Raw genomic sequence first — 25,204 nt, forward strand, 5'->3', positions numbered from 1 at the left:
ACACATAATGCTTGCACTCAACATACAACCACGCAAACCATTGTCCAAAGTGCAAGAAAAAAAAGTTTCAAAATAGTAATTAAAGCAATCGCTCCTGCCTCAGGAAACAGAAGGCGTCGTGGGAAGAAGGTTAGAATAGAGGCATACAAAGGGATGGGCAAGATGAAAAGTGAGCACCCACTCAGACACGATACTAGGTGTCAGCAGGCAATCCTTACCCGTGCAATGCAAACAAAAAGGGGCGAACATGCCCACAATCCAAGGATCCTGATTGGCCGCACCGCACTCAGCATTCCACTCGGAGTCCCAATTTTCTCCATAGACTTGTCTTAGACTCGCTGACTCGAGAGTATTGCACTGAACATACTGAAAACATGTAGTAACATTCAGGGCCAGCAACAATTCTCTAGGAGCCTCACTGAAAACAAGGACTTTACTCATTTGGAGGAGTTTTCTTTATAGATCTGATTGAAGATTTACTCAAAGGAAGGATACAACAGGTTCTGTACTAAAGCAAACTCAGTCATACGACCATGCACACCGACCAGCTTGGGTGCGACTGATGAGTCATGAGAGCACACGAAGGCCCTCCCCACTCTGATATAGTGCAATGATGTTCTGTATGGCATCTGATATGGCACAATACTGTCCTCTAGGAAATCTGATATAGTGCACTACCATGCTCTTTTAGCTATTGAAACTATGAAATGTGCCTTTGTGAATGCTCCTCAGTGTGCTTCAGTCTATATGCAATGACGTTTATGGATATTAGGTTTTCATTCTACCAAACCATTCATGATCAAATCGATGTAATCATTCAAATAACGTTCTCGTAAACTAGGCCAACGTGTTCATGTCCCCTTTGCGTCTTGCGGTCTTACCAACAAATTACAGTCATGCACTGGTACACATTCTTGCAGTGAAACAAAAGTTAAACGTTGAAATAAGGCATGAAACTAATAATGTTCATTCTAAGAATGAGAACAAAAGCCTTATCAATCTGTAACAGCGTCCAGAAGAAGAGAAAGAGAAGACACAGGCGTACATGAACAAATGAAAATGAAGATAGGCAAGAGGACTACCAAGCGTGAAGCTAATGCAGAGAAGCGGGCGAAGAAGGTCTTTGCCAGGCTACATACAGTTCTCAAAAATGACACCCGATGCACACTTGTAAAGTTATGTTCATCTACAAAAGGTGCACACGGGAGAGTAACTCCACTGATGACATCTTATAGTGACATCATAGTGAGGGCTACTTGCCAAACCTCGAATGCCTCAATAGACCTCTTCTTTTGGGCAAGGAACAACTTTCATAAACCATAAAGGTTGCGCAGCCTTCAAACCTACAACGAACCAACACAAGCTAAAACAACAACCCGTGTGCCAGTCGTACCTGGCGACTCTAGCACTGTTTGTATGCAACCCTTTGCATCACTCCAATAGATACACACTTTGTGGGCCATTTACTTTCTTTTTTAGGAGAATATTAAAGACGGCCAAACTGCCTGGCCATTTGCTCAAGCAGAACAGTGTGGGAAGGCCTGACGTTTATGCACCTTCATGCACCTTCATGCAAGAACATCACAGATATACCGCCTGACATTTCACCATTTCAGGAATCGGATACGCACCTTAATTGTACTTGCGCTCTCGAACTCCTTTTCTCTTTTGACTTCTGTCCGCAGATGCAAAAATGAAGTCAAACCTCCAACCTGGACTCCCGAGGATGCCGGGCCGGAAGTGAAACACCTGTGCAGCATTATCACAAACCACACGGGGCCTTTTGAGGACTGTCACTGGTATGAGGACCCTGAACCCTTCCACGCTGCCTGCCTGTACGATCTCACCCTCTACGGGACAGACAACGTGATGGTGTATTCTGCCATTGGCTCCTATGAACAAGTCTGCAACACCCATGGAGTGACCGTCCCATCCTGGTACCCTGAGGGCTACTGCTGTAAGTGCTTCACAGGGATTGTGTCGTGAAACATATTGAAGAGAATGTCAACATATTATGCAAGCAAGTCCTGTGCTGTGCTATTTTTCTGCTTGTGCTGCCACGTAGACTGCTCGTGGGGTGTGTCCGATTCGGAATGCTATAGACTGCCATTTTAAGAGAGCACTCAGATGTGTCATTTTTTCTCACTAGCAATTATTTTGAGTATTGTGCATGGTGGGGTAGAATGTTATTTCAGGTGACTAGTGAAGTATAATCATAAAACGTGCGTCTTCTCTGCCTTATCCCAAAGGTTTGCTGGACTCATGTGAAATCTTAGACTGCTCGGATAATGCATGGTGTGGGGAAGCTGACGGAAAGTACACCTGCACCAATTACCCGAGTATAACCAGCCAGAACATCTATGGTAACATTCGACTCTTCACCACCTTCACATTGGGGTTTTATTAGAATGTGTCCTGTTGCAGTTTCTCACACGTTCTCATCCTCCACATTTCTGCATGATCCCCAACCACTGTCACCGCCTCCATAAATATATGAACATACTTTCATTCCATCGTGGGAGTGAGTGGGGTTCACAATAATTCCCTTTATAATTCCGGAAGAGCATACATGTCCTTATCAGTTATGGGGTTGAAGTCTGCCTCGTGCCGTGCAATTTCCACTTTCCAGACGCGGGCCCACCATGAGCCGGTTTGAATGTATTCTCAATTTGTTATAACTTTGTAAGGGTGTATGAAGCACCCAGACATGGCACAGCTCCTGCCATCAATGTGCCCTTTGTGCAGTGATTCGTGATAAAGCACTTTTCATTTTAAATACAAACCAATGATCACTGGTCTGCAGTCTAGAGGGTTTTTTCAAGTTCTGCTTTCTCAAATCGTTCTCCGAATGTTTCCTCCTGCATTCTTTCAATTACTGTGTGCCCACTGTTCATATCTGAACCCTACCCCCCCCCCGCAGACCTCCACCCCCGACAGTCTGGCCTCTTATCTTACTTGACGTGCCATTTATCCTCTCTTCTCATAGTGCATGTTTGCAGTAACTCCTGATCACTCTCCAGCCCCTACATCTTTCTCTCATCAGCACCAAAAAAGTAAAAGGATGAGTGAATGCCTACGTTCTCTCTATCTATTTTATTAAATTACAGAAAATAAAGCTCCCCCCAGCCCCCGTGGCCCTGCTGCTATGAATAGAACCACAAATACCTCCCTTGGCTGCAAACTTGCATTCCTGCTATAACTACCTCAGATTTACATCTTACTACAGTGGCATGAAAACAGCCAGAAAAATCCACTTATGCAGACGCTCAATCTCCTTCACACTTGAGGCACAACACCACACCATTTAGCGTCAGTCGTAGCCAATCCCAGCTACAGCTGACTCCTGTTACACCCAAGTCCAGTGGCAGCCTTCTCTGTCCCAACCAACCAGAGTAGCATTTCACCGACATCCAAGAGCAGTGCCACTCAGCTGCGGTGACACTTGTCACGAACATGCAAATGCACAAGACAATCAGGCCATAAGGAGGATGCGACAGCTATCTAACTGTTTTTTTTTGGGTTGTTTATTTCTGCCAGATTTTGAGCTCATCTGCCAAGGGAGCGCCAGCTGCTTGTCCTTCTCCAAGAATTTACTGAGCTCCAATGGGGTTCCAGCAGAAACTCTGCATCTGGCGGATCCCCATTGTGTTGGAACACTCGAGGATGATCGGCTCCTCTTCCACTTCGGCAACATGTCGCAGAACTGTGGCAGTAAACTGACGGTAAAAACAATGGCGACTGACAATTAGACCACATTTCTAATGGTGCAGCCACAGTGGTGTACAACATAACTGTAATAGAGATCTTCACACACAACACACTGAAAAATGTATCTACTGTATCAATTGGCTACATCGTGTTGCATCATTCTTCATGACGATCAGCACACAACTCTGGTATAAAGGATTTCTGTGGTAGCTACATGTATTTTTACCCCAGCGTCTTCTCTGTGGACACATCTCAAATTGTACTGCTGGGCCCCATACATCCCAGTACTAACACAACAACATATATCAAGGTAAATAAATCCTGTCTTACAATAATGTTCTTTTAGCTAGACACAACACATGATCTCCCCATGCCACAATTTGCAATCCCTGTTTATACTCGTATTATCCGAATCTCTATCCAATGTGTTAATAGCACACCTCATTTCTGGACAAAAGAAACAACCAATATTTGTGTACCTCGCAGTTGTCACGAGCCCATCCATACATTTCTCACTCCACTGCTATGTTCAGGTTCAAACGCACAGATCTGTTCCTGCACCCCAAAAGAACACCCTACTGCCAGGCATCTACAGTTCTTCGGAAGCACACCCTGATCATCAGTCTTCAGAACTAGACCTTGATAGACCAGCTGGAAATAGACTGAGCTTTTACTTTCTGCTTTTCAGGTGAACAGCACTCATGCAATCTACTCAAATGCAGTTGAAGGCCACTACATCCAACAAGCTGGACAGATCATTTTGCAGGATAAAATCATTCACATAGATTTCTCCTGTGCCTATCCTCTCAACATCAACCTCTCCTTCCTCTGGGCCATCCATGTTGTGCCAAGGTAAGTGGTTCTCTCCACATTGGGTGTCCTACTGTCGGAGGTCTCCAGCTGTCGCTCACGCTACCACTTTAAGAATTACAACTTGCTAGGAATCCAAACTTCAATAATGGAATCAACTTCCTCTTTTGCTTAGGACCACCTCTGATTTCAACTTATTTACAGCCCTGCTGAAAACGTATCTGTTTGCCTAAACCCCTGCGCTGCAATGTCCTTGGTGCTATTTGTTTTCTCGACATCTAGCGCCATGATGCCTTTGGGTGAAAGCTGCGCTATACAAGAATTGGATAGACAGAATATCACAAATCAAAATCAGATGTTCATATTTCTATAAATAAATGAGTGTCTGATAGGTGTCTACAGACTCTCTTTATTACACTATGGCATTCTCTGATGTGAAGTGGCCCCAGTCGCACGCAACATGTACTAAATCCTGCATAATTTGACACGAAAAGGCTGGTACCTCACAGCCAATTCCACTAGATTACTCCTTGTAGAGTGTAGTTAGGCCTATAATTGTATAGTAAGGCCTGAAGTTAAGCACTATTCTTTACTAATCTTCTCCATCCAGCTCTGATGCTTACCTTGGACTAATCCAAGCACACGTTCTGTATTTTCCAGCATTGTAAAGGCAAGTGCCTCAGATAATGCTAAGTAGCCATAGGAAATGTGTACGTTCTACTTAGTCTAAAAATCAGCCATGTTATTATGGAATTCTTTGTTGGAGGGTGTTCTGACATCCAAAGTGCAATACTGGGAGACATGGAGAAGAAAGGTGAAAGTGACCCTGAGAATGAGGGAGTATTACAGAATGAATCAATTTGGTGAACTGCGAAAAGCAAGCTCTGGGGAGATGCAAGAATGGGAAGTGGTTAAAGATCTGTTGGGGGAAGTGAAAAACAAAAAGTTAAATGATTGCTACAAAAAGGTAATGGAAACACTTTGAAAACAAGGGTAACAGTTTACTGGGGGGAAAAGAAGTTGCATCTCGAGGTAAGTGTATGAATGCTAAATAAAGTTGAGAATAGGCTCGGAGTTGAGAAGGAGATCCTGAAGATGAAAGTGGAAAGTGACCTGCACAGGTCTTTCTGCTCCATGGATGAGCCAGAATGAGACAGAGTGGTCGTGAGATAAACCATGAAGACAAAAGAACACGGCAGTTTAATTTTCCCTAATTAATTGGTGTGATGGGAGAGCCAAAACGGGTCTTTTGCCACAATTAAATAATCTTTTATGGCGCGCTTAATACTGGAGACAAGTCACTAAGCGTGGCACTGGAATTTGAACCTGTGTTGCTCTGCGCTGTCTTGCTTGCAAGACAAATGCATTGCCCCTGAGCTATCCTACCTGCCATATGGATCATTTGCCATGTCTGCACTTATCTTTGCTCCTGCCACCTGCTGGCCGCACTTCTTGTTATTGTTTTGATCCCTTGTAAAGCACTGCTCCCTCCCCTTTCCCCTGGCACTTTTCCCCTCCACCCTCCCCTGCACTTTTGCAATCTCAATGTCACTTGTCCTAGTAACATCGTTGTCTCTGTCCTCCCTCTGTTCTCCCTTCCTTGCCTGCTCGCGGCTTAAAACACTTGGTTATAGGCACGTTACAAATACCATATCATATCATGTCCCTGCCTCCTCTTATGTGTTATTACGTATCAAGTCTCATGCATATATGCTCGTGTTTTTAACAGCGTGCTCAACATGTCATTGCCAAATGGTAAAGGAAACTTGGAGGCATCGCTCATTTTGTATAAGGACTCCAACTACAGCACCCTCATACCAGTGTGCCCTGTGATCCTCACCATCAATGAAAGGGTGTACATTTCCATCGAGGTGGCAGACATTGATACAAGTCAGTTCGCGCTCCGCTTAGGATCATGCTGGGCCACTCCAACCACGGACCCTGCCTCCACCACAAAATGGGATCTCATTCAAAATGGGTATGTTCTCAGTTAACACTTTGTTTATTTCTAAAAGAGTGATGCATGATTGTAAACAGTGATCTTTTAAGAATGAGAATTTCAATGAGATATTGAAGCGTCTTTCTGTATTACGTGTGCTTATCATTTGAATTGTTACTTTACCAATGGTATTGATCAAGTTACATGAGTACATTTGAAGGCCTCTCGAACAGGAGTCCGATCGATTCCAAATCCATTGCCTTTTTTCTGCGACATTCACAGAGTACACTTATACCTCAAGTTGAAGCATTTTACCAGTTGTCATTACAACGTCCTCCCCTTCTCATCATGTTGAAAATGTAACCATAATTGCACATGCCATTTCTTTTTTAAGCAGGCGTGTGATGTATACTCAGTGCATAGTGAGGATAGATGCCCCAGCGAGAAACATCTAAAATGCTAACTAATTCCCATCAAAACATGACTTGATCCAGTTTATGGATATCATAAATTGTGATATGTTTTGATGAGTGTCCACCTGCGTCTAAGCATTTGTTTATGGTCTTCGGGCCCAATATGAAACTCAATTTTAATGGCCACGTTCTTGCATTAATAACTTGGCATGAAACATGTCTCTGTAGTAAGGCTTTGGGGTGGTTCAGTGGCTTTGTGGCTATGATGAGCATCCCACTTGTCAAAGTGATGTGTGTATACTGTGTCAGAAATGAAAAGCCATTCTTTGAGTTATGGATTTAACAATAAAAAAGAACGCTTAAGATCAACACTCAGGACTGGTGCATTGTCTGTGTGAATGGACCAAAGAACAGGCTAACTCAACCATCTGGCATAAGGCAAAACAATAATGAATATCCATCCTCATCTAAACTAGCACTTTGCTTTATATGGTTGGTATTCGGATCAGGGCACATTTGCAGTTGAGGATCCTCCTGCTGGGTCAGAAGAATGTCTGCATCAGGGTTCATAATGTTGGTGCCTGCGGAAAGCGGTGACACAGCGATGTCCCCCTGTCTGAATATCCCTCGGATGTCTCACTCCTTCCATCTCATTGAATAACTGTGGTTCCTATTTTTGCATTCAGATGTCCAGCCACCCACAATGGATCCGTGATTCTGGAAGGGGAAAATCAAGCCAACATCAAGAGATTCTCTTTCAGTGTGTTCGAGTTCATCAGCGGATCACATATGATCTACATTCACTGCAAGGTTGATCTCTGCAACGTTCGGACCTCTCTGTGCACCCCGGTGAGCTCCCCAGGAAAGCCAAGTGTAGGGGAAAAAGGGCTTCCATTATTCTATTACAGATGCTTACCCTCTCCCTTCTAATCATTAGATAGGTCATTGTTGTTGTTATTGTGTGTGCTTGTGGAAAGCTACAGGTTAGAAACACAGACAGACATGTCCAACTGGGTTTTGACTATTGAATGTAACAGATCATTGCAATGGAATGTGCCATCTCCGGTATTGCATTCACTAAAAGAAACTGTGGCAGGTGGACGTGGCCAGGCTGTGTGGAACAGAGGCGACAAACTGCACATGCATGCATTCACTAGCAATCACAACGTGTGGATGATCCAATCGGTACATTTTATACCATGAGGGAAGTTGCACACAGCCCTTTCATAAATCAAAAAGAAAATATTGGCTTCCTACTTTGTGGTGTAAACACACTGCAGCATCTTTGAACCTGCTACAACTACAAATTAAAGGTGGAATGTTATGTCCATGATCATTTAAACATCACACTTCCAACCTGAGCCTACTGTGAGCACATGGATTTGCGTGATACAGTAAGAATGATCAATCACAGGACAGGAGTCGCCTGAGCCCTATATAATACGACACAACCTGCACTAAAAACATTGGGCCTCATTTTGAGTTTGGTGGTAATTTGGCACTAAATCTGTCCACTTACCGCCAAACTCAATTACATATACCTCCACTTGGTCACATGGGTTTATCACAGGATTACAATTGATGGTAGGGCATTGCAATTCCTCATTTTTGGAGCCGATGGGACTCAATGGGAATTTTTGGCACCGTAAATCCACTGACATTCTGAAGGTATATCTGCCACTTTATTTTCAAATGTATAATTTGGCGGTTTGGGAAAACAGCAGTAATTCCATTACCACCACAAAATGTGGCTGTAACAGAATTACCACCACTAATTTCCTGCCAACAATAACTTGTAATAAGGCCCATTATCACTCATGCCACCACAAAAAGTCTGATTTACACTGATGGCTATTCATAGGTCCATGGAGGCCATCTGTTGATCCATGGCAGCTATCATTGCAATCCTTATTAATGTCCAACCTCTGGAAGGTGCCACCTTGTACATCACATGACATAGCACTCATTGGGACTCAAGCCATATTTTGTAGCTTAACAAGTGAAACCTCTGTTTCGTAGGAAAGGGTTCTCTAAACGCTGACTTCCCAGAACAGATCTAAACTGACATTTCTTGCACTGTAGGAGGCACCAATCAAAATCCTTTTTGTTTAATGGTCAGTGTTAAAAACAGTACACTTTTTTTGAAGGAGCTTGTCACACTTAAGCAACTTCTGTAAAATGAGTATAGACTGAGGGAGGGGTCATTACCGCAGGAGAATTACCCACCGCCAAGTTAGGGCTTGAGGCAAAGCCGAGGGCCATAAGTTTGAGATGGGACATTATCCCAAGTGATAATGACCCTTTCCGAGGTCTATAAGGCTACAAGCACATGGCTGCAACAGCAATGCATGTTTTGGAGGTGAAGCAAAAAAGTTAATTTAATAGTGAGTAAAGTAAATAGACAAACTGAGTTAGTAAAATAAATGTGGTTTTATTTTAGAATATTTAAACAACATTGTCTCTATAAGTTAAGCATTTTAATTGCAACTTAGTTGAACTGGACCAGGATTATCATGAGACTGCACTAGGTGTAATGTAAAAGTAAACGTTCTGTCAAGAAAGTGAGAGCATTTTCCGATGTTGTGTGTTACATAACACATTGTTACCTAAAAAAGAGAGAGGGGCTCATAATAAGTGTGCTGGTGTGGTAATAAAGTGCTGTATTACCACATAACGGCACATTACTGCACCGGCACACTCAGAGTTTGCCAGTCGGGGGCCTGATTTAATCCAGCTGAGAGCTGGCGGTGAGACAGGCACCTCGCGAACAAAAAAAGCCGGTATTACCGGCACTGGCATTGCTGGTGCCGGTAATATGGGCAACCCCCCCCATGAAATCCTATGGCAATCCATGGAATGGGCATTAACTACACTTACCAGCACTTGGAATCTGCAAGCAATTCTGTGTAATGAGCTCCAAAGTGTCTTGTTAAAACAAACCTTGCCTGGAAGTTTTATTGCTGTTTCTTTCTCTGCTTCTGTTCAGAATGCAGTCAATACCAGTAGTTATTGATTGCACTCTAAAAAATCTGATTGGCGAGAGCAGGTGAATAACGATCTCCATGCCCTACTCAGCATTATTTGACAGGTTTCAACATCATAACTATCTGCCCATTATCTAAAAAAGGAAATGCAACATTTCTAAGTCTATTGTATTACCTGTAGCATTGCTATACTTGTGGGGGAGTGCAGCCATTTCAGAATTCACACATCAGCTATCTCATGAAAAGGTGCTACTCTTTTATGGGCACAGAGTAAGGGAAGATGCGCCTGCTTTACGTAACATTTTAACATAATATCCATAAAGTTCCTTTAAGGGATAATATGTACTTGCAGAAAAGGAAAGACTAAGCAGAATGCTATTCTTTTCATTCAGCTGACTTACCTCCAGAAGAGCCATTGTCATATGGTATTCATTACAGTATCCCACTAAGTACAGTTTGTTCCCCCAACAATCATTAACAGATTGCAACCCGAAGCATTTTCACATCCATACTATGCTATGACCACTGTGACATGATGCCTTCCAATCATAAATGGACATTATGTATAGCACATATTCACCTATAAACTAGCATAAAAGGCATGAGCGTATTTCAAAGACACTGAGCCTCATTCCAAGTCCGGCGGTAAACGGCGGTAACCGTGCCGGAAAAACCGGCAGGTTGCTGCCGGACCCGAAAAGAATTACCGGCTCCAGACTTGCCGGAATTACCGGGGCATTACAGCCCCGGTGATCCGGTAATTCCAGAGGCCGGCATTACGTTCCTCCCGATTCCAACATGGGAATGGGGACCGTGGAAACACCAGCACCCTAATTAACGGTGCCAGTGTTTCCATTTCCATCAGCAGGCGGGTGGCATCAAGGCCAACAGCTTGCTGTACTCGTAGCCTGCCGCTCCTGAGACAACAGTGACGGCGGGTTTACCGCCACCGTTGTTTCCGGTCCGGCAGGGTCATAATGAGGCCCATTGTGAGAGATTGTGCACTTTACAGGTGGCATTACTCATGGCTATTGGCAAGATTTAATTTCTCCAAGAGTCATCAATTCACAAACCGCCTTTGAAACTGTTTTTGATGTTTATGCAAATGTCAACCCAAAATAAAGTGCAATTCTTTTGACACATGTTCTGAACAGCGCCTGTAATGTGTTGTGGTCTCTCGTTTCCCCAGATATGCTCATCCAGGGCTGCAAGAGCACTTCAATCCAGCCCAGCAGAAGGATACCTGCTCTCCACTGGTCCGTTCCTTCATCTAGCCGACGCGCAATCAGAGACGCAAGGTACAGACCACCCTCTATCTATATGACACTAGGGGGGGGCAAGAGGTGAAACAGATGATTTCATTGCATAGGAGGTCAGAAAAGCGCGAATGAAAGGGGGTCAGTATTGGCCACCATACCACGTAAAGAGCCAGCAGTAGATGCCAGAACTAACAAGTGGAAAAGCCATTGAGCCGGAGGAGAGGGTGTTAGGCAGGGGCAGTAGCAAAGAGTTAGCAGCAACTTCCCTGCTGTGGCCTATCCGTAGCAACCACGAGCAAGTGTAAGCTCACTGAGGAGTCAGGCAGCTTTAGGCTACACTCTCAGCCTGGGCCCGCTAGTGGAAGGAAAGTCGGATTACCTACGAATTATCGAATCAAGTGACTTGTACTAGCCAATGTAGAGCGTTAATACCAGACAGACAAAGATGATCGCATTCCAATCAGTGGCAAAATATTTTGAATGAGAGATGGGGATGAGCGTCTCATAATTGAGTTCCATTAAATAACACTAATTGTCTCGCACCACTTTCCTTTTTGATATCATGAAAGTGCTTGGTAGCTTAACGAAACCTGATATGCTACACTTACAGTGCTATTTATAATAGTTAATGTGCAAACATCTTTCGTGCACATGGCATTCCCAATTGCTAGGCCACAACACAGCATAGATGGTATTTGTTGATCATTTGTGTTTGCTTTAATCAATCATTTGTATGGTGTCACAAGCTTATCTTGTTAACAATTGTTATGTATGATCCTGCTCTATTAAGCTAACCATTGGCCATTGATGGCAGATCACCTTGACATAGCCGACTGGTCTATCACATTGTTACCAGTCACTATCTTGGTGTGGCAGACTAGTTGTACGTGCCATGGGAAGTAATGGTCCTTGAATATCAGGAGAATGATTACGAACAGTCACTTGGAAAGGCCCTGGCACATTTCCAGACAACCCTTCTTCCCAACTCATAGTCATCACCGAAAATATCACTTTATCAGTCTAAATACATAGTGGCAGCTGGACCGGCACAGTGCCTCCTCTCGGTTATCACTATTCCTCCTCTCGCTTATCACTGGTCCTTAACTTGTTGTGTAGCTATTGCACCAAATACAGCAGTTCCAAAACAGAATTCCAGCAAGACGAAGCGTCATTGTCAGCGTGGTACTTGGGCCAGGGGTGATGTGGGTTTTGGTGATGGCGAAGGCCTGGAAACAGAATACAAAGCACACAATATTGCAAGGATGGTGACCTTTTAGGCCACAGTAAGCTCCTGGCGAATAGATGCTAAAAGCTGCAAGACCTAATTGGGCATTTATTTTTGGAAGTCGAGGAAGCTGATCTGGGCAGCAACCCCCTCCCATTTGCTGCATGTTGTTTTAGTCCAAGACACTGCAGGGATGCCTGGGAATAGAGTGTTCCGAATGGAGAAACTTTCATTCTTCCAGAACGAGTCAAGACTGCAGTCAATATATGCGGTTGTGACATCACAGTATTATGCCACGGACCTCCGTTATGTTTGGTCCATCCTATTGCAAGACAGGAGGCACACAAACAACAAGGGATATGCAACTGCACAAGCTTGATCGTGACTAAGCTAATTTATGTTTGTGTTATTTTTTGTTTAGAATTATCCAACAGCATTTCTCAAAGTGAATTATTGACTCTTGAAGCTGCAGTGAGCGGCTCGTACCCTCCGGCTGCTATCATCTCCCTACCGCTGATGGTGCTGCTCTGCTGGCTGCTGATTGTCATGAGCTGAAGGCATAAGATGAAGAGGACTGATTGACAACGAAACATTTGGATCCTAAGCCATCATGTCCATCCACTCGGAAAAATGTATTTAAAAAAACACGTCAAAGGAACATGACTTGGAAGCTCTGGCCACACTGGAACCTTTAGGCCTGATATCTGAGCGCCCAATCGGCAGAAGTCAAAATAAGCAGGCGTTCATTGTCCCAAGTCTTAGAGTCACTATTGTACCTGCTGTCTACCGAAGAGTCACACATTCTAAGGTTGTTAATTAGGCCAGTTTCTACACAGCAGTCTAGAGATAAAACGACCAACTCACCTGTTAGGTGCAGCGTGGATTCTAGTGTCTCACTAAAAAAATAGTCGAAATGCTGATTTTTGTTAGATTTGATCAAGTTTAGTTTGTCCCAAAATGTGATATATCTTTAGAAGAGACAGTCCCTGGTTTGTAATCGTCAGGTAAAGTTTCGATATGCACTGAACAGCACTGCCAATTCGCGTGCACTAGCCTTTATAGTTCCTTAAAAAACCTTGAAAAGGGGTACATTCTTCAAAGATAATACTTTGAATTTATGCCAGGTGCATTATGTACACGACTACACCCGGACGCCACTGCCAGGCACTTTACTGCACCAAATGTCTGGCCTTTTGCCAACATCAGCACATTTTGCCATCACTACCTCTTCTGGAAATGGCTGACTTCAGTTCGATTGTTGTGTTTTATTAACAGGCGTTCCTTTCATTGCCTATTTAACTGATTTTGAATATCACATGCAATTATTTAGTTCCTCGAATTAAAGTTTTTAAAAAGGATGACATGGTGCAAGGTCTTGTGTCCTGCTGGAGGCAAATTAGGTTCTGGTGAAAAATATTGTTCGATACTTTGGTGGAGGGTTACGAACTATATAATGAGGGTTCAGACTGATGCAGGGATCCCGTATGCTATAGATTTGCGAAATTGATCCTTCCCCGACTCAGCATGGCAATATCACAATTTGATCGTATCCGCTTAATTTAATGCACACCCACAACGCATACAGGTAAAATGCCATGGAAACTGCACTAATGCTCTCAAGACTATTGAACAGGCATCAGAATGTGCACTGCCTTGATGCAAGGTGAATAGTAGTTTGAAAAGCTCAAATGCTATTTTGCCTTTGAAGTTGTGGAGACTCCAATGCACAGTGAGCTCATATCCCCTGTAATAAGCCAATGTTCAACATGTAAAGCATGCATGTCTGCAACAGTACACACATTATATATGTATATATATATACACTCATACCTCCGTTAGCAGTAAAACAAAATGGCTGTGGAAGTAGAAAAAACCCTGCTGTTGTTTTAGTAGCCATAAATGTAGCACCTGTTTCCAAAATCATGATGGCAAATTATCATCTGAAAAATGAATAGAAGCAAAGTTTGTGCCTATAAAAAGTTGATTGTTGTAACTGCCTAGCCTTTGTATTTGTAGTCTCTCTGCTGTATGTAAATGAAGGAATGTAATTCATGCGTGAGGTGAATAATGTCAACTCAACTTCCTTGCCATGTGTAGGTGCCCCAATATTAATTGGTAACACGCATAATGTAGACACTTACCTTGGCAATAATCAATATTGTCAATATTTCCTTTGAAAGTGTTGACCGTTCCTTTTGAAGACAGTATCTCCTATGTTTTAATCTTGTTTGTGTCTTGTTTCTTAAAATTGTGGGCCTTTATGTATTGTGTGCTGTGTATAAATCTAAAAATGAACCATGATTGCTTCCTTCATGTGACAGTGTTCCACCCTTTGAAGGATATTTATTTATTTAAAATAAAGATTTCTGTGCATCGATGCAACAGACTCATTCTTTCTGTTGTAACTTGGTGGGCACTGTTGTTAGTATTTCCTAATGTACCAATATCCCCTTTTGGGTTTAACTCTTGAGCAACTCAGGTGAATTAAGGACAATAGAACGTTCCAGAGAGTTATACCCTCAATAATTACACCTCTTAGCTAAGGCAAACATAATTAAGGGTATGCTCTCATGATATTAAAGTTCAACTGCTTTGACGGCAAGGTCGTATTGAAGGGTCTCCAACCCCTAATGCAGCCTGAGATGGACAAATATATTTCAGACTTGATCGTTCTAAGCATATTAAACGTTAATACATTTGAAAAAGAGGTTTGGTAAACACAATCATGGTGCACCTTGTTTATTTTTCAACAAAGGGGAGCCCAATAAAAACTCAATGAAATTAATTCCAGAAGAAAAATGTCAAGTATATATTTTTTTTAATGTTCTTGTACGTTTAAAAGTCATTTATTTTACTTGGAAATTAATCAGCAGAGCAATTGATCAACCGTATAAGTAATATTTTATTTCTTTGCAAGAATAAAAATGAATACTGAATAATTTGAAGAATGTTGCAGCTTTTCACCTCAGGTTACAAGATCACATTGTTCATGTAAGTGTTAGGTCACTTCTGCAGCCCAGTCAATCCTCCGTGGATGGCTCATATCATGTTGGAATAACCAACCAAGTGATCATGCTCCTACCTGCCATAGCAAATGGTTGCATAACTTGATTTGCAATGACAATACCGACCACTTTTGATCCAATTCAATGTGACACTGCAAGCTGAGCTCTTGTCTTGCTTAAAATGCACCAATGCTAGCGAGTGTTACATGACTAACTATATTAATTTAGCCAATCCACCAATCAGGGTGTTCAACGAGGGGTGCACTAGGCATTACTGTGCCATCAGCCAGTCAAACACACCATATTCTTAATGTGACACCATTACTACCAAGGCATACAAACACTCAAAGGGACATTTTAATTACATAATTCCGATTTAGGGATTAGATAGCTAAAAGGAAATTAAGATAGATGAATGGATAGATACACATATGTATACCACACATATTCAGAGACTCCACTGATTCTTCTAATCAAGTTTGAAGGCTTCCTTTAAGAACAAACGTACATACAGTTGACATTCAATGTGATATCTGTATGCATAAGTATTCAATGGCACAACAGCATAATGGTACCTTCATATCTGTTGAGAGGGATCAATGAGTAGAATGAAGCATTATTCTAAAGATGTATTATTTAGGCTTAAATAACAATACATGAATGCTCAATGTAGACTATTACACACAAATATATGGGGCAGCCATGGGATCAAAACAGTCAAATGTATTTCGGCTCAGTGTTGGGGTGTTGGAAGATATGGTTGCCCAAACCACTACAAATCAGAAATACTGCAGTGTTCTGGGTCAGATAAATTGATGAACTAGTAACCCATCCTATTGTAATTAAACATTAAAGACACTATGGGCCTGATTTACAAACATGTTTTTAAATGGGAAAGTCCCATTGAAAACATTTTTGTAAATCAGTCAATATGTTGGAGTTAACTGAGATACTGAAAGATACATCTTCCAATATCAGATTTACAAGTACATACAATGCTAAACTAATCAGGTTTATTGATGTTAGAATTGAGATCTTTGAATAGAAGTAAAATTTGAAATTGTATATCAAGACCACACAAATAAACAGTGTCCACCATGTGAGAAGAGGCCACCTCACCTCTTTGAAATAGACTAACCGATATCTGGTTTTCTTAAGGGCATACAATGAAATTAGCTCAGAGGGGTTTGATTTTCTAAAAATATTTTAAGAAAAAATCATTATGCTTCCTTATGAGAGGGCATCCCAAACTGGGCTGTTTTGGGCTATTTCTCCAAAGCAATGAGGACACAAAGAAAAAGTCTCTTCAATAGTGAAGATCTGAATACTCAAGAAAGAGGGTTTATAATAACATATATAAGGCAGACAGCAGAAATATGTAGCATTCTTCAGAAACACTGGAACAACATTTCCAAATTAGCCTGAAAATACAATTGATCAAGTAGCGTTTGCACAATTTCTGGATGAGCCAATGATAACACGATTGGCTTACTGAGTGATACTCTGCATGCTTTGTAACTTGTAAGACATATAAACCATGTAAAATGGGTGCAAAAAAAGCCATAGGAATTCACGATTATGTTAGACTAATGAAAAGATTGAATGTAAAGAAGCCTGTGCCTCCGCAAAGTAATATAGATGGACTCAACAGCCTACTCTAAAAACACATTTCCCAGCATGTCGGAGTGATTGACAACAAAAATATTACAGAAGATATGCTGCCAGATGTGTCTGCTTGTACCTTTAACATAACATAACAAAACATAATGGCCTCCATGGAAGCTTAGCAGTAGCTTATACTTCCAACCTGCCATCTCAAGGAGATACAAGCCAGGCAACCAGTCCATATGTTTCTAGAAAAAAAACTATAAATATGAACAAAGCCTGGACAGATAACTACCTCATGCTGCATCCTCCATCGATGAACCCTTCAGGAAATAACAATAAATCCTCAAGTCAGAGGTGCAGTAAAAGCTTTTGAAAATAATCCAGCTCTCGTGGAAACATTAGTCTGGAGTCTGAAACTAATATCCTCTATCTATGAGGAAGGCCTAAAAGACAGGTTAGCAAAATCATGAAGAAAAAAGGGGACCCATCATTGCTTTGGGAGAACTAGGTTGTTGGAGAGTGAAATAACATCAAAGAGCACAAGAATGCATGGAGTTTCTAAATATTTTTTAAAGCACCCTTATATTTTTATTTTGGTTTTGTATGGCATGATGGAAGCAGAGTACATGGCTTCAAAGTGCTAACAAGAAAGGAAAGGTAAAACCAAGAAAGGGGAGGTTGAATAAAAGAAACTAATAATTGGGAATAAGGCTGTAAACATTGACTGGCTGGAGAAAGTTGCTATACCTGTGAAAGCTGGACCTCTTGGGCCAGCAACAGGTGTTGCAGGTTGTAGTTCAATGTTGTTATGTAGTTTTAGGTTTAACTATGCTTGGGGTATATACTGTCAGAGCATTCATTCCCATCCATGTAGTCATTAACATGGGCACATAATGTAATGCATTTGATGCATTGTGGCAATGAGTGGGATTCACAACTGAATGCAGAAAATAATATTGGTTTGGATTTCTGGGCTCCATGCCGGACCATTATCTTTGTTATGGTTCTTGTGGGTACATCACATAAACCAGGTCACTGACTGTATTCCCGACTTTCTGGGAAGTACTCCAAGTGACATGGTAATAGTAAATAAAATTGAAATAGCAATAAGTGAAAGAACTACAGAAACTATAGCTTCCTGCCACACGTTTAGTTGTTGTGCCACTTGTCTAACTAGATGAAAGGTGTTGGCAGACTGCATCTGCTTTGTTTGTAACAGAAACAAGCTTTTTGCTTCCCTGAAAAGATGATGAACACTAATAGTGGCCAATGATCTAAACCACTTTTTGCTTCCGATGGTCTAAACTGCTTTTTGCTTCTGTTAGATAGATGTTAATAGGGGGAGTTGACAGCTTGGACATTGTAAGGCACAGCAGAAGATTAGCTGAAGACCAGAGGCAGGCGGACGGCTGGAAGGACCAAGCGAGAGGGAGAAGCAATGGGGCCAATATCCTCTATGCAGAAGGGTGGGGGGCCGTTAAGTCCCTCCTTTTTTCTTTGCTTCTTTTTGAAGCCACTAAATTGGAGTATTACCTTTTTTGAGGGAGTGTTGTGTCCCCAAATGACTTTGACCATTGGCCTTTGAGCAGAACTATTATTTTTTGACTGAGCTGTATGGGGAATATTATTACAAATCCATCCAAGGCAAAGCAGCTCACTAACTATGGATGGCTGATGCTGGCACTGTGGTTTATCCCACTTGATATAGACTATTTTTGAAGCTTTTACCCTATGTTCATGCTTTTTGATACAAAGACCATGGCGCTTTGATTGGTGGATTTAGATATCTTTTGGTATTTTTCTTGGTGTGTAGGACGCTCCAGGCATCAAGTCTTCTCGAGCCGTCTCATCTTCCTACCTTCTACAGATACTGAGTATGACAGTTTTTTTTTACACATCATTGATATCACATTGAGAAAGAATTGAGGTATTGAAAGGGGGCACGAACTTCTGTGAAGATTGTCTACCAAGATTTGCAAGGTTGCCTAGCAAACCTGGTGAGGCAGGTATTTGATTTTAAGGTGACTATGATGTCTTGGAGAAGGTTGGTCAGTCTTAGTCTTGAGTAGGTGTAGAGGCAATGGCAATGATTGCTGCTTATTCATTAATGACGCTGCATGTTAAGTTATATTACATGAGAGTGTAAGGAGCATTCATTGAGTGTTCATTGCTGAGAAATATGTCAGGAGCATTTTGAAAATGAACTTTATATGTGGGGCATCTATTTAAATGTACTGTGTATTGATATGTTATATACAGTGCATTTCTTTAATACAACTAAGGGTTACTGGAAGGTATGATCACTGGACTATCAATAAAAACGAATGTGACATTAGTGAACCTTTTCTGTGCTGATGAATGAGAGTCGTCGCTCACTGCAGGGAGTGGTTCATTACTCTCCTTGCTGACGCACAGTGGCAAGTATATGCTTTTTCCCATATCTATTCCTACCACAGCCCCTGCTGAGGGGGTCTTGGACACTCCTTTGGGGGTGGAAGGAGGGCTCTTGAGAGGGCTATTAAGAATCACATCACTTTTGGCAACCGCGGCAGGACAAAGGTCACCCGCTCCTACACCCTAAAATATTCCTACTTAGCTACTGGAGAGGGGCTAAGGGGTTTGCTACAGGCCTGGCATTACAAAGAATAATATACACTGTAGTGAAGAGAAGGGTGTATAATAAATGGCTTAAATCACACACTTGTGAAGAGCAGACTGTCTTTTCAAGAACATACTCTTAATAGCTAACTAGCTAAGAGATATCAGAACGGCTAACCCAAATGCTGATGTCCCTATATCTGTAAACTGTCGTCAGGCAGTAAAAAGGTGGTTACAGAAAGGAAGTGTTAGAGATGCCAACACCAGCCTTACCATGGCAATGGCAGTGCCTGGAGGATTGCCAGGGGAAACCCTGTTTACATAAATGACGCCGCCAAGGGATGTGTTTGAACCCATACACATTAGGAGGGATCTAGATCGAATAAAGAACACACCTTATGAGAATCCTGAGTTAGCGTTCATAGCAGAGAGACCACCAGAACTGGTTGTAAAGCACCGGAGGGGGGGTTTCTGTACTCCTACTCTCTATAACAAAGGAGAGGCACAGAGCACCGCAAGCAAAATTCTCTGTGCGGTAACTATGGTCGAGCAATCAAGGCTTAGGCTCTCAGCAGGTGATGCAGGCTGTTTAAGTACGGTGTAGTGCCCAAGCATCCATAAAGGAATTTCCACACACTATTTTAGTGAAAACACAATCTTTATATAAATAAGGTTCACGTTATACACACAATAACAATAACACACTTTGTACTCTGGCAATACTGTAATAGCAAATATATACAGGTCGACGTGGTACCACTCTAAACTATCGATTCCTTTAAAATGCAACCCCGGCTAACACCCGCAAATAGCATACAAATCAGATCATAAGATGAATCAACAATAGACCACAGAAAGAATGCAAGTTAAATCAAGTAATGGCAGAATACTGACTCCCGTTACTGAGAGACGGTTCTGTGCGAGGATCCCCTACCTGTGCAACCTGTAAATAAAGTATATTTGACAAGCCCAGTCCAATTATGCTCAATATAGTCTTGCGGCCTTCTAAAAGGTTTCATGACCTCAAAGTACCTGGTTTCGTGGAGTTCCTTGGTGAGTCGTCAACAGACCCTTCTTGAGTGCACTCCCTTTCAAGCAGGAGCCAGGGGTCGCCGAGGGACGGTGAAGAAAAAGGCTGCACACTGTTGTTGCGGCAGCAGCTTTAGTTCTTGCGGTGCTCGTTGACGATCGGTCAAAAAATGTCCTGAAAGCTGAAGCGTGCGGTGCACCTCGACGGGGAGTGTTCGTTGCCGCAAAGAGTTACTGAAGAACTTTGGCCCAGCAAAGGCATCGGGTTAACGGCATCTCTGCGGTCTTTGGGTGGTGCGAAACCCACCGGCGGATTCTCCTCGGTCATTGGCGACCTTGACTTTCTCTGGCAGGATGAAAGCGGTCAACGAGAATGAGCAAGGGAGTCCTTGTTTCAATATTCTTAGGCAAAGGAGCACTGCGGCTCCGATCGGCGACGGCGGTCAGCGACGGTGATGGACTTTAATGTCTGGGTGCTTCTCTGCATAATTTTGCGGCGGTCCCCATCTCTAGACGGCAGCCTTTCAAGGGTCTGACGTCCAGGGAGCTTTGGCAAAGATCAGCTGGTGCACAATGGTCCCTCGTAGCTCGGCAAGAGGTCTAGTAGTCAGGTCCTCTCTTGGATCAATTCCTTGAAAGTCACGCAGCTTTCATATTAGCGAAGGACAGCAGCAGCAATCGTTCCTCTTCCAGTGGGCTACAAGGTTAAGCATCAAGTATCAACTTCAGCTTCTGAATGATTTCTAGAAGTAAGAGGCCCCCAGATATACTGTTTGGACTCTCATTCATTCTGCTGGGTCACACTCAGGCAACCAATCACTCAGAAGGGCATTCAGCAGGTAGGCAGCCAATCAGGGTCACAGTGCATTCATGCCATTCTCCTCCCTCTCAGACACTCACAACAAGCAATGTGTATTGGGACAAGTACCCAGCCATTCAGAACTCCACACTGCATTCATACCAGTTTCGGGCATGGTATTACAGACCAGAAACTAGACACCCATTACATGAAGTGCATATTGGTCACACACTCCATTCACCCAGGTCCCACCCACAGGGTGTACCCACAACATACAGTCACTGGGAAGGCTCCAGCCAGCCTGGCCTGGATTTCCCCACAATAACATATATGGAACTTCCACCCAACAGCCAGTCAGGGGGAAGGGACAGAGTCAGGGCTTCCCAGGACTTTGGGAAAAACAAGGTAAAAAAAAGGCAATAGAAAGCAAGAGGCCACAGGGGCCATCATGTCTCCTATCAGGTATCAACTGATTCCAATGCCAGGGACTGGGTATCCCAAAATGGAGGATACTCAGAGCACCTATTAAATTCAGCATAGAGCTGCCACCAGCCCATCCCCTGCTCTGTGGGCCACACACAGGTGCCTAAAACATACACTAGGGGTACAGAGATGTAACCCCACCCTTGGGTGCCATAAGGGTATCCCAAGGGTATGTACACCAAACCAAAAAGAGGAAGAGCTGCACTGCCAGGAGTCCCACATGGACTCCTGGGCAGAAAATAACACAGAACATGCACGCAAAAGGACTACAGAACAGGAGGCCCTGTCCCTCTAATGCATTTCCAGCATCACACTGGTTTCAAAGGGGCTTGAGATATCCCACTACAAGGGATAGATATGGTCCTTTTGCTCTGGAAGGGTTAACCTTAGAACACATACTTGGGTTCCACCCAAATAGGGAGGCTAATGACCCATATAATAGGGAGTGCTATGATATTCTGCCAAGACATTTTGACATTGCCTACGCTCCAGTTGTAAAATATATAGCCTTGTGAACTACCCCGGCAGTGCCAGGACCAGTAATAAGATGGGAGGAAGGAAAAATTCCAGACCCTCAAAGCCTTATAGGGCACATGCCCCACAAGGCAGGAGTACATCCCTAGATGGTATTCCACCTCAAGGCCAGCTGGAGGCAGCCTACCCTCTGGTCACTCCTATGCAGAGGCAGAGGGCTTTAACAATGATAATGTCAATAGGTTGTAATTCACTTGTGGAAGACAGTAATAGTTGGGTTTCAGTATTTAGTTGGTTGTGCCTTCATTTAATATGGACTCATTCAATTACAGCACTAACCTCCATTCTGGGAGAGATATTTAACTCCCAGGGACAAGAAGCATCAATGAGTTTAGGATTGGCAATATCCTGGGGCAATTATTTCATGATAGAGGTAGCACTCATGCCCCTCATAAAAGGTGAATCAGTGAGATTAGACATCTTCAGATACCTAGCAGTATTGCCCAGTCACCAGGAAAGCAAACTCCAGTTTGCCACGTTGTGACAGCTACTTACAGGTACCTAGGCAGAGATCACCTGGGTAGATCCCCAGGGAAGGGCAAAGGAAGGGATTATGTGAGAGTAAGGACTCTGCCTACTAGCATTCCTGGAATCAGACAGGAATCAGGCAGAAATGCCTTCTCAGCTAGAGGCAAAAAGGGATGGACACATTATTCCAGTATGCCTCAGGCCAAAGACGAAAGGGAGACCTTTTGTAGCAAGGAAATATCTGTAGAAAGAGACAATACAAGCCCCAGGTAAAAAGCTGGGTGGATAGGAGTGCAAAGGCAGAGGTGGTGAAAAGAGTTAAGGGATGGGACACAGCTTAGGCAACCACAAAAATAGAGAGGTGAAGAATATCCGTCACAGAAAGAGAAGAAACAGGGCTCAGCACACAATGGAGAGCAGAAGTACGCCAGGAGGGAGGAGAAGAAAGGAAGCAAATTGCAGCTTTAAAAGTAGGAAATGGCAAATGCTCTAAACCAGACCCGCAGGTTCATAGCAGTGACTAAAGAGCCAGGTGATTGGCTAGTGGTACAATTGGACTCTGACACAAGAGTCTCCATACTTCAAGACGCATGAATTGGTTACATCACATTTTTACTACTCATGAAGTACAGATTATTACACCCACAGGAGAAATGGTTGAGGACATTATTGTTTATATAGTGGCAATTCAACTTGTATGGGAACATCCAAAGAAAATAGAGGCACCATGTTAGTCTAATTTGCATACAACTCAAGATGGTCTATTAATCAATCAACTCATACTCAAGGTTTCCTTAAAATAAGAGAGCAGTGCCCGTTTCACATATGGTGAATCCACCTGTAATAAATTAAAAAAGAGCAAAGCGACACTAAGTATAATGTAACTGTCGAAAGACGGGGAAAATTGAACACTGCTGTACAGGCAAGTACAATTGACAGAACACCACAAATGGTAAATGTCCTCTAATTGGAATTTGCAAGCGGGGCAACTTGATGAATTAGAAAGGCCCTTCCATTTTGCAATCTGCACTTAGATTTAATAAGTTGAAATGCGCCCTAGTGATTGCCCATTGATCGGATAGTTGCTCACCGTAAGTGAGGCAGGGTTGCAAGATGTCCATAGAACTAATCATCGCTAACCTTCTATTGGCAGGAATTGGAAAGGCTTTAACTTTACAAAATTCTTTAATGCAGGCTAAAAACATTAACAAATAGTTTTTAAACTCAACACTCAATAAACCACTTGGGGGAAAACAAGGGATAGGGTGTTGAATGCAATCAAAAGGCTATTGATATATTATTGATATAGTTAAACCAAGGAATGTTTTGCCATCTTTCTCCGCCCATTATATCTTTTAAAATGTGGTGAGTTATTCATTTGGGGAGAAGGGGGATCTGACACAGACAATGAATGAGGCAAAAGTGCTGGTCTTTCATAAAAAGGGGAAAGAGGAACAGCTCCTTACCTCTTACCGCCTGATAGCCTTAATAAACTTGGATGCCAAATTGTACACGAAGATTTTAGCGACAAGATTGAGCCCAGTACTTCCCAAGTTAATCCATCAAGATCAGTCAGGATTTGTTCCAAACCGCCAGACACACGATAACATTAGAAAAGTTCTACACCTGATAGAAAAGATAGGCATCAAACAAACCCCTGCAGCACTGGTAGCCCTAGACGCAGAGAAAGCGTTTGATCGTGTAGAATGGTCATACCTTTTTCGGGTCCTACAGAAGATGGGAATGGGCAAAGGCTTTATAGATAAGGTTAGGGCCAACTACAACTCCCTGTCCATAAGGATAGCAGTGAATGGTGGGTTGTCGGACAAGGTATGTCTAGGAAGAGGAACGAAGCAAGGGTGCCCTCTTTCCCCCCTTCTATACGCTATATACTTGGAACCTCTCTTGGCAAGTATAAGGGATTTACCGGTGGTGAAGGGAATAGAGATGGCGGGGCAACCCCATAAAGCGGTGGCCTATGCTGACGATATGCTGGTGGCCCTAGGAGGCCCAGTGAAGTCCCTCCTACACTTAATGGGAGTCATAGAAAGATTTGGAGAGCTATCAGGGCTGAAAATAAATAGGCATAAATCGGAAGTGTTGATTCTGGCCGGGAACAGAGAAAAAATTAGCACAGAGGCCTCAGACTGCCAACTGAAAATTGCCACCTTGGGCGTCAGATATCTAGGAATTACCCTCACGGACCACATAAACAAATTGTATCCCCACAACTATCCGCAAATCCTAGAAAAAGTTAAAAATGACCTGCTAAAATGGAACCTGTTAGCGTTTTCCTGGTGGGGGAGAATCACGGCAGTGAAAATGACTATTCTCCCCAAGTT

The 25,204-nt window shown here is 42.8% G+C and overlaps 2 protein-coding genes across 2 annotated transcripts in view; one reads left to right on the top strand and one right to left on the bottom strand.

Moving 5' to 3' along the window:
- Nucleotides 1–14,715, top strand: part of LOC138537998 (IgGFc-binding protein-like) — a 109,487-nt gene extending 94,772 nt beyond the window's left edge. The window contains exons 48-55 of the mRNA XM_069641500.1: nt 1,686–1,957; nt 2,250–2,363; nt 3,538–3,722; nt 4,397–4,560; nt 6,248–6,496; nt 7,557–7,719; nt 11,044–11,152; nt 12,760–14,715. Coding sequence (XP_069497601.1) covers nt 1,686–1,957; nt 2,250–2,363; nt 3,538–3,722; nt 4,397–4,560; nt 6,248–6,496; nt 7,557–7,719; nt 11,044–11,152; nt 12,760–12,893 — 1,390 coding nt within the window. The 3' untranslated portion in view covers nt 12,894–14,715. The remainder of the gene's footprint in view (nt 1–1,685; nt 1,958–2,249; nt 2,364–3,537; nt 3,723–4,396; nt 4,561–6,247; nt 6,497–7,556; nt 7,720–11,043; nt 11,153–12,759) is intronic.
- Nucleotides 1–25,204, bottom strand: part of LOC138452228 (uncharacterized) — a 404,096-nt gene that overhangs the window by 74,174 nt on the left and 304,718 nt on the right. The window lies entirely within an intron of this gene.

The sequence above is a fragment of the Ambystoma mexicanum genome, chromosome 1p (assembly GCF_040938575.1).
Source record: "Ambystoma mexicanum isolate Mex_15411 chromosome 1p, UKY_AmexF1_1, whole genome shotgun sequence".
NCBI classification, from domain to species: domain Eukaryota; kingdom Metazoa; phylum Chordata; class Amphibia; order Caudata; family Ambystomatidae; genus Ambystoma; species Ambystoma mexicanum.